The sequence below is a fragment of the Lipotes vexillifer genome, unplaced genomic scaffold (assembly GCF_000442215.2).
Source record: "Lipotes vexillifer unplaced genomic scaffold, Lipotes_vexillifer_v1.1 scaffold259, whole genome shotgun sequence".
NCBI lineage: Eukaryota > Metazoa > Chordata > Mammalia > Artiodactyla > Lipotidae > Lipotes > Lipotes vexillifer.
The window spans coordinates 730,825-740,540 of NW_006797031.1; the positions used below are offsets into that span (position 1 = coordinate 730,825).

The 9,716-nt window shown below is 36.1% G+C and overlaps 1 protein-coding gene across 2 annotated transcripts in view; it reads right to left on the reverse strand.

The window, feature by feature from the left end:
• Positions 1-1,116: 1,116 nt before the first annotated feature.
• The window catches only part of NOP58 (NOP58 ribonucleoprotein), a 26,337-nt gene continuing 17,737 nt past the window's right edge, over positions 1,117-9,716 (reverse strand). Inside the window, exons 9-15 of one of the 2 annotated variants that reach the window (XM_007469181.1) lie at positions 9,578-9,704; positions 7,695-7,858; positions 6,687-6,821; positions 6,371-6,432; positions 4,318-4,451; positions 1,805-1,941; positions 1,117-1,414 (exon numbers count right to left, since the gene is read on the reverse strand). In XM_007469181.1, the coding sequence (XP_007469243.1) occupies positions 1,364-1,414; positions 1,805-1,941; positions 4,318-4,451; positions 6,371-6,432; positions 6,687-6,821; positions 7,695-7,858; positions 9,578-9,704 (810 nt within the window). In that variant the 3' untranslated portion in view covers positions 1,117-1,363. Of the gene's footprint in view, positions 1,415-1,804; positions 1,966-4,317; positions 4,452-6,370; positions 6,433-6,686; positions 6,822-7,694; positions 7,859-9,577; positions 9,705-9,716 lie in introns of both variants that reach the window. The other variant, XM_007469180.1, reaches the window with a different exon arrangement.

A 9,716-nucleotide genomic window follows, 5' to 3' on the forward strand; every position in this document is an offset into this window, starting at 1 on the left:
ACTTCAATCAAAACATCTACATCAGAAACATATTTCCATCTCTGAAAATTTGTACTATTTCATTTTCTACAAACGATTCTTAGGATGAAAGTTGACCATTGTCTCTGATTTGCAAATGAGGGATTAATGTTATGAGCTGTTGACTTGACTTGCCCAAGGTTACACGAAAAGCAGAGGTGGAACTCAAAAGCTGTCATTGTAGCTCCTCCACTGCTGAATGCTTCTATTAAATTGGGTTTTTTTGCACCATGCCTGTGGCATACCCAAAGATGCAAGACATAAAAGTCCATGAAACTTGTAGCTGTCATGACTATATGGCTGCCATTCATTTATTATACACCATCTTTTAGAAACAAAGATTTCTCTTCAGTGTTCTATGTCTTGGTTTACACCTCACTCCTACTGACATTTTATTTTTGCTCATCTTGTTTTCCCTTTATAATCCCCCCATTCTTTATTATAAATAATCTTGTATTATCCTTTTTTTTTTTTTCCTGCGGTACACGGGCCTCACTGTTGTGGCCACTCCCATTGCGGAGCATAGGCTCCAGACGTGCAGGCTCAGCGGCCTTGGCTCACGGGGCCTAGCCGCTCCACGGCATGTGAGATCTTCCCAGACCAGGGCACGAACCCGTGTCCTCTGCATCGGCAGGCGGACTCTCAACCACTGTGCCACCAGGGAAGTCCCGTATTATCCTTTAAGTCACTTTAGATTACTTTAAAAATAAATCAGTGTCTAGATTAATAATGATTTTCTTGTATCTTTCAGAAATGCAAACAAATAAAGTTAGGAACAATTTTTTTTTTTCTTCCTGAAGAGACACCAAAATGTTTTGCTCACCTAATTTTAAAATCTTGAACACAAAAGACAACTTTACTTAAGGACAGGAGAAAAATTAAAGACAGTCCAAAAAGGCAAGAGAAACATATTAGAGTGGGATTCTTAAACTGGTCCATCTAATTGCTACCTTCCAAAAGGGTTTCAAATTAATGGTTCACAACTCTCACTTTTCAGGTATAATGATCAAAATACTAATCAACAAATGCTAAATAACATACAGAAATGGCCAAAAATTCTCTACGTAAAACAGAGAAAACACAGAACTGCCTTAAAATACAAAGAAAATATTTTTATTTGTATAACAAATATTCTAAGAAATGATGATATAATAAAATTAACAGAGTTGATGTGATGTTGAGACACAAATAGGTAGGAAATGCTATTGATGATTAATCATTTTGTTTCATCCAACCTCCCATTGATTATTTTAGAGAGCATCTCTGGTGTATTTCTGACTGAATCTTAAGCATGATGTATCCAGGTGATTCAATTAAGAAATCTTTGAAAGAATGGTTCCTTCCATTAGTCCTCATTAACTCTTTTTTTTTTCTTTTTCTTCTTTTTCTCTGGACTCTGAAAATAACCAACAAGAATGCTTTTGAAAGACCTGTAAATGTATTAGTGATTAAAAATAACTTTTCCTCATAAAAAGCAAAGTAGGTCTATTCTATTTCCCTGGAAAACAAGTTTGGAGCAAAGACTAAAATCTAAAAATATAAAACCACCTTTATCACCTGTACCAAATGATATTCTCTTCCACCCTTAAACAAAACCCATTTTCCAATAAGGTTCTAGGTTTAGGAAATGGCCCTTTATAATACAAACACAACAATGTTGTTGCACTTCCTCATCAGTGAAACCATTCTTTAAAAACTACCTGTTAATTTCTAATATACAGAGTAGAATAAAATATAGAAACCCTGCCCATGTCAATAAAGTATTGGTAATTAAAAACAAACATACAGCAATTGCTGTGCTTGTGCATGGTTCGTCTTCAGAAAGCGGTTCTTCTTTAATGTGTTTCTTTTTGTCCTTTTTCTTCTTTTTCTTCACAGATGCCTCCTGTTCTTCCACCACTTCTACTACATCTTCTTCTACTTCTACTACTTCCTCCTCTTCTTCAACTGAATAAGGTTAAGTGTAAAGATACTACCATTAACATTGTATCAGACTTCTCTCCCTCAAAACCCCTCTGAGAATCTTAGTTTTTTCCTGTCATTCAGGGCAACTATCCAATGTTTATTACATAATTTTATAATTGCAAAGGTCCTTCAAATATCTACCTAGTATACTACTACTAACTTTATAAATGATAGAAAGCTCAGAGAAGTAAATTTCTTATGATCATGTAGCTATATAGAGAGATCAGGATTAAAATAAATCATCTGATTACCAAACCCACTTTTTTTGAAAGACTAGTCAATTATATTAGAAATGATTAATAAGAGTTTGGAGTTAGGAGACTTGGATTTATCCAACCTGTTGAAACCCTGAGTAAGTCATTTAATAACCTTTATAAACTCAACTTCCTCATCCTTATAAATTTAGTAATGTCTATCTCACTGGACAATTTCTAGGATTTAATGATTTAACACATGAAAATTTATGCAAAATGCTTAGCATGAATGCTTGGCACATTAGAATGAGGACTTAATAATTGGTTGCTATCATGAGAAATTCATTCATCAAACACTTACTTAGTACCTACTATACGCCAGGGCTTGTTCTAGACAACTAGAGATACAGCAAGGTACAACACAGACAAAAATTCCTGCTTTTATGAATCTTTTACTTTAGGAGGAGAATGGAGACCAAAAAAAGAAAAAAAGATATGCTATAAAATATTTTACATAGTAAACAGTCCTAAGGATAAAGAAGAGGAACACTGAGGAGGGCAATACATGTGGACATTTTAGACAGGATAGTCAGGCAGATACCTAAAAGAGGGAAGGGAGGGGACTTCCCTGGCGGTCCAGTGGTTAAGACTCCATGCTTCCACTGCAGGGGGCGGGGGTTTGAACCCTGGTCGAGGAACTAGGATCCCACATGCCGTGTGGCCAAGGAATTAAAAAGAAATAAAAATAAAATAAAAGAGGGAAGGGAGTGAATTATGTACCTATATTGAGGGAAAATATTCAGGTAAAGAGAAAAGCAAATGCTAAGGTTATTTTAGGAAAGAAGGGGGGTTGGCAGGTTCATGGAATAGCAAGGAATCCAATGTGGCTGGAGCAGGGTGAGCAACGAGTAGAATTAGATCAGAGAGCTAATGGGGGTGCCACTGTAGCTACTACATTAAGAATAGCAAAGATGGATATAAGTGGTTCAGTTCTAGATACACTTCCAAAGTAGAATTAAGGGACTTCCCTGGTGGCACAGTTATTAAGACTGCGCTCCCAATGCAGAGGGGCTCGGGTTTGATCCCTGGTTGGGGAACTAGATCCCACATGTGTGCCGCAACTAAGAGTTTGCATGCCACAACTAAGACCTGGCGCAACCAAACAAGAAAAAAAAATTTTTTTTTTTAAAAAAGTAGAATTAAGAGGATTTGCTGCCAGAATAGACTTGGGTTATAAAAAGAGTCAGTGTTAAAGGCCAAAGCAACTAGAACTGCCATTTATAAGATGGAGAATATTACGGAGCCACAGGTTGGGAGTGGTAAGGGTCCAGGAATGTTAAGTTTGAAAAGCTTAATGAATATATGAGTAAAGATACAAATCTGGAGTTGGGTGTTTCAAATGTTACTGATGGGTTTGGCAATCTCCTTATTGTTCAGTAAGGAAATAGAATCACTTAAATAAATAACTTGTTTATGTTTTCTTCACCCAGAGCACGAGTCCACATTTGCTGATAGTACTTTTGACCACTAAGCTATTTAGAAACCCAAAATTATATCAGTCATTGCTTTAATGCCTTTCTTGCTAGACCAGCTGGTAGGCAACTCAACACAGGTGCAGCTAATAAATGGGGGAGCTCAGTTATCAACTTTGCAAGAGAGCCTAGTTCACTAGTGAGCACCTATTAAATATTATCACTCTGTTGGCAGGCTACCCAGTTATTACTCTAGTCCCTTCCATGTAACAGAAACAGTGACGAAAAGTAGTGCTGCATCAATTCTATGTTCACTATATATATAACAGAAATATTTCAACAACTAATTTAGAAACCACATACCTTTTTTCTTCTATTTTAAGCTGATTCTCAAAATAGTTCACATGGTAGAAACTAAAGTTTTAATATACTTAGTATAATCCTACATATTCAAAGAGGCACTTCTCACATTCCTCTATGAAACATGATAAATTTAACAATATCCTAACTATTCCCAGAGAGCACGATGGTTTATTAAAACACCATTAGCTTTCAATATGGATGGTTTCGGAATAAAGTTCAATGGTATGTACTTTGCCAAGATTTATGAAGTCTGTACTTCTTAAGGAATAAGAGTATAAATGACATTAAAAAAAATTCAAACTAACCTTTAATTTTAACCTTGGCTTTTTTGGTCTTCTTTTCAACCACTTCATCCTCTTTGTCTACCTGTTCAATCTTGCGTTTTTTAGAATAGGTTGGCAGTGTTGAGTCACCAGAAGGATCGTAAGTCTTCACTTCACTGAAAGAGCCATAGAATTTTAGAAAATCCCTACGAATATCAGTAATCAAATAATTCTAAAGAGATTTAAAAGGAAACGTCATTAGGTAATACTTACACAAACATACAATGCTGTTTCATTTTAGTGGCTTTAGGACAGTTTATGAAAAAGTCTCCAAAAGGTAAAGAGGTGTCAACAGTAGGTCACACTTCACACTTCAAGAGAAGTGGTGAGCTAAATGAATTGATTTAGTAATCAATGTAGTGACTATAGTATAGAAAAATAGTCAATCACCATAGGGGAAAAAATGGAGGAAATCTCTTTATACCAAATGATTACACTAGAAAGTAAAAACTGAACCAATTCGAGTTTTAGAACACTGGGCAATTCAATGAAAAACAAAACAAAAACCCTAAATCAAATTTAATACAGAATACTCCATCACAAGATTCCAAGTGGCAGAGGAACAAGAAGGGATATATATGGATAAAGATTCCTTGAAACCCAAATGTTTGCTTTTGTTCTAACAAAGTAGAAAAAAATTAAAGTACTGCGTGCCAAAAATGTGAACTAAACCTCATAATTGGTGCTTTTAAGCACATGTGTTTAAAGTCATAAGCATAATGGCATGGGAACATTAAAAAATTGTTCAAAACAAGCTAAGGAATGTTCTATTAAGCTATCTTGCAGGCTCACGGCTGTTAACTTTTATAGGTTAAAAACATTTATAATTTAAGAAACAAAGTAGTGACTAGGTTCTCCTGGGTCTCTCCCAGATATATGTGTTATTAAACTTTTGACTTTCTGTAAAAAGAAAGAAAAACAAAAACAAAGCCCCAAAACAAAGATCCACATTTTTTTCAACTAAACACAACAAATTAGGCTTTAAAAATTACAAAATACATGGTCATTGTAGAGATCGTAGAAAATTCACAATATAAAAGTAAATGTTAATTAATGCCCGTAACTGAATACATTTGGTTTCTTTCCAGAATAAAGGAAAACAATTTTTATGAATGAGTATACTAAAATATATATCTAAATACATATTTATAATGAGATGTTACTATATTGCTTTCCCTGCCCACTTATAAGATTTTACTGAAGGACTGTAAGAAGTCCTAAAAGCACAGTTTATGGATTAATGACTAGAAATGTTTTTAAGGCTGACATATACCGTCAATCTGTTTTCCACATTCTATTTCTATCATTGTAACCTCATCAGTATTGAACATTATCTCAAATAGTAACAAAAACACCTCTCCCCACAAGTATCTTTTGTAATTTCATAGTGAGGTCTGAATACTTATCATGCCTCTTAGCCACTTTTAGACTTTTCCTTTGTCTTTTGACTCTTTTTTTTTTTTTAAAAAAAAAAACAGGTTTCCCTGTGGCTTAACTCTGAATGGACTTTGATTTCGATAAATGTTATACTATATAGGAACTATGAAGGAAAAATATTTATTATCAATATCTGGAAATGAGTAAATTAAATATTAAGGAAAAAGGCCAAAACAAATATGTGTACTTATTGCAACAACGTAAAAATGTGTATATGATTAAAAACTAGATGTGGGGCTTCCCTGGTGGCACAGTGGTTGAGAGTCTGCCTGCTGATGCAAGGGACACGGGTTCGTGCCCTGGTCCGGGAAGATGCCATATGCTGCGGAGCGGCTGGGCCCGTGAGCCATGGCCACTGAGCGTGCGCGTCCGGAGCCTGTGCTCCGCAATGGGAGAGGCCACAACAGTAAGAGGCCCGCGTACCGCAAAAAAAAAAAACAAAAAAAAAACAGACGTGAATATGGAAAACTGTAAATGGCAAAGAAATAAATTAGGGGGATACTTAGTTGTTTTAAACAACAACAAAAAAACTGTCAACAATTAACATTTAAATAAGCAAAAATTGTTCATTCATGCTCTCCCAAATGTACTCACTCACCTTTTATGTTCATATTTTTCTGCTTTTGCTAATGCCTTTCCTGTTCCACTTATTTTCCGTATCTAAGAAAAGAAAAATCATTAATGGTTTTCTAAGGCATAATCTCTTTATAATATATATGGTAGTATGTCAATTTTTAGTATATATTAGGTAAACTGTTAACAGCAGGCACAAGAAGAATATATTAGACATACTAAAATGTATCATAAAAGTAAAACTGGTTAGCAAATGAAATGAAAAAGTACATAAACTACTCATGGTTTATTAACTTTTGACAGGTAACACACTTCTGCAATATGCAGGGTGTGATTCTTACCCCTCTATCTTCCAAGGTTCTCAACCTGGCCTCTAATTTGGCTCTGTTCTCAACTCCCATCGCAGAACTGGAATCTTCTCCAAAAGCATCATACCGGATGGCCAAAACAGTTTTGGCTGCCAGCATCCGAGAAATCTAATAGAGAACTTGAAGTTAGAGGCATTCAAACTATACTCCAAGATGAGATATAAAAAATTCTCTCAATAATTTATTCATGAGAACTCTACAGATGAATCATTGACTCTACAATTCACTCTAGGATCTTTTAAAAATCAGGAATTACAAAAGTATTGTAAACCATACAACTCAAGCCACTTATCTTCTATATGAATCTCTGCCACAGTATGATGGCTAACTGGTTATATACACAACCACCATTATTTTGTTGGATGAAGATATTGTAGTAGCTTATGTCTAAAACTAGCTCAAACCATTCTTCCATCTTCCTTTAGTTTCTACTATATGACATTAGTCCTACACCATGGGATCATCCAGATTAAGTATAGCCCTCAGCCCCTGCAAGCTTAACTAACATTTTATTTTACTGAACCCTTTATCTCTCTCATCACTCTGCTCTGAATTTTGTAACATTTCAATTCTTGTTAAACTATGTATCCTGTAAAAAGCTTGAAAGTACTTTTAAGCCTCAGTTTCCTCATCTGTAAAATAGACACCTACAACTCACAGGGCTATTAAGAGATTCACTAAAGTCCTATCAAGTGTTAGCACAGTGTATGTGCTATTATTTTTTATAGGTCATAAATATTGATGTTAAATTGGTTTCCTGCCACACAGAAAACTTTTGATGTGCTGTCCCTGTCCCCACCAATGGGTGGAGTCTAGAAAAATAGTAACAGCAAGCAATAACACTTTCTTCTAACCTTTTCTTTCAGTATACATAAGTGTTTATTTAAAGAATTCACCATTCTCTATTTGATGAAAAAGAAACAGTAGGAGGAAAATGGTTTGGAGGAAAAAAAGGCCTACTCCAGGAAAACTGTAACTGACCTTTCCTTTGTGTTTGGGACTTGTCTGGCCTACAAGTGAAGCATGATAAATGAGACCATACTTAGGGGTATCTCGTCTAGACTTGAGGGCTCTGAAGAGTGCCTTTTCTGCTCCAAGAATCTGAACTGTAGAAGCTGCATGTTTGGCCAAATTCAAAAGAGAACCTTCAAAAGAAAAGAAGTAGTTACCAGGAATGTACTTGCAAGTATTTGAAAGTTCCATATATTAAAAAGACCTATAGCCTTAATATTATAACCACCAGAGTAAATAAAAATCTGATATAATACAGGATTCTATAGTCTGGAATTACCCCGAATTCCTGATATCTCAACATTTGTGATTCATCCATTAACACCACAAGCAGAGGTCTGTGATGAATATCTATGACAAGTTGAAGGTTACTTGTTCAATTTTACTTATTTGCCTAAAGAGATGGTATTACTATTTCACATTTCATTAGCATACCATGGGAGAGATAAAAACACATGTATTCACAGACACCACCCAATCTAGCCCCTATTTTTCTGAGATTTATTTTAGACATCAGATATCCTACTACTACAGATATGAATAACACATACAGATAAATAAAGTGAAAATTTAGTATTAGGACATCTCAGTAGATCTATGTGATAAACTTCTTACACTTTATTTACCCCTCGTTTAAGATATGGATGAGGAGGACTTCCCTCGTGGCACAGCGGTTAACAATCCACCTGCCAAGGCAGGGGACATGGGTTCTACATGCCGCGGAGCAACAAAGCCTGTGCACCACAACTACTGAAGCCCGCACGCCAAGAGCCTGTGCTCCACAAGAAAAGGCACCGCAATGAGAAGCCCCCGCACCGCAACAAAGAGTAGCCCCCGCTCGCCGCAACTAGAGAAAGCCCGCACACAGCAATGAAGACCCAATGCAGCCAAAAATAAATAAGTTAAATAAATAAATTTTTTAAAAAAACTACTCCAGGGGACTTCCCTGGTGGTCCAGTGGTTAAGAATCCGCCTTCCAGTGCAGGAGACGGGGGTTTGATCCTTGGTCAGGGAACTAAGAACCCACATGCCAGTTGATGCTTTGTTAGATGTGCTGCACTGATTTTCTGTCAGAAAACAACAATTAAAAAAAAAAAATCTCTTTCTCTTTATTTTTGGCCTGGCCACGCAGCTTGTGGTATCTTAGTCCCCCGACCAGAGACTGAACCCGGGCCCCCAGCAGTGGAAGCATGGAGTACTAACGACTGGACCGCCAAGGATTTCCCCAGAAAACACCAATATTAATGCAGTTGCTCAACCACTAGATACGGGTTTAAAATTCAACAAACATACACTCGCCTTCAGGAAGTTGTAGTAGTGACATCAAATATCACTGACCAAAGATCGTTAACAAATATAAGAATGGAAAAGTTTGAATTATTGTGGGAATCACCAAAATGTGGCACACAGACACGAAGTGAGCAAATGGTGTTGTTAAAATGATGCCAATGGACTTGCTCTACACAGGGCTGCCACAAACTTTGAATTTTTTAAAAAGGCAGTATTTGTGAAGTGCAATAAAACGAGGTAAGCCTATACTAACTGATTTCACCCTCCTGCATCCATCTGATTGTTCTAATTAACCATGACAAACTTTTGACAAGGAACCACAAGTGTCTCAGAAGAGGCAGTGACTAAAGATGCCTTCATTATCCGAAAGGAAATCAGGCATACAAATAAAAATCATCATTGAACACCTGGGCCTTAGTCCTCACAAATACACCATTTACTTCTATTTATTACTTAGAATTACTTTAATAAGTGTAGTTTAAAGATAAAAGAAAAAAAAATCCTATCTAGAAAAGAACTCAACTCTCAATACCCATGTTTACAAATTACATTAAAATCATCACCTGCATGAGCAATAAGCCGTGCTCCAACTAATTCACCAACCATGACTGTAACGTTGGGTGCAATGGCCATCATTCTATTTTGCAGATATTCATAGAGCTGGGTTCTATATTCGGAGATTTCAATCACCTGGTGTAGGGA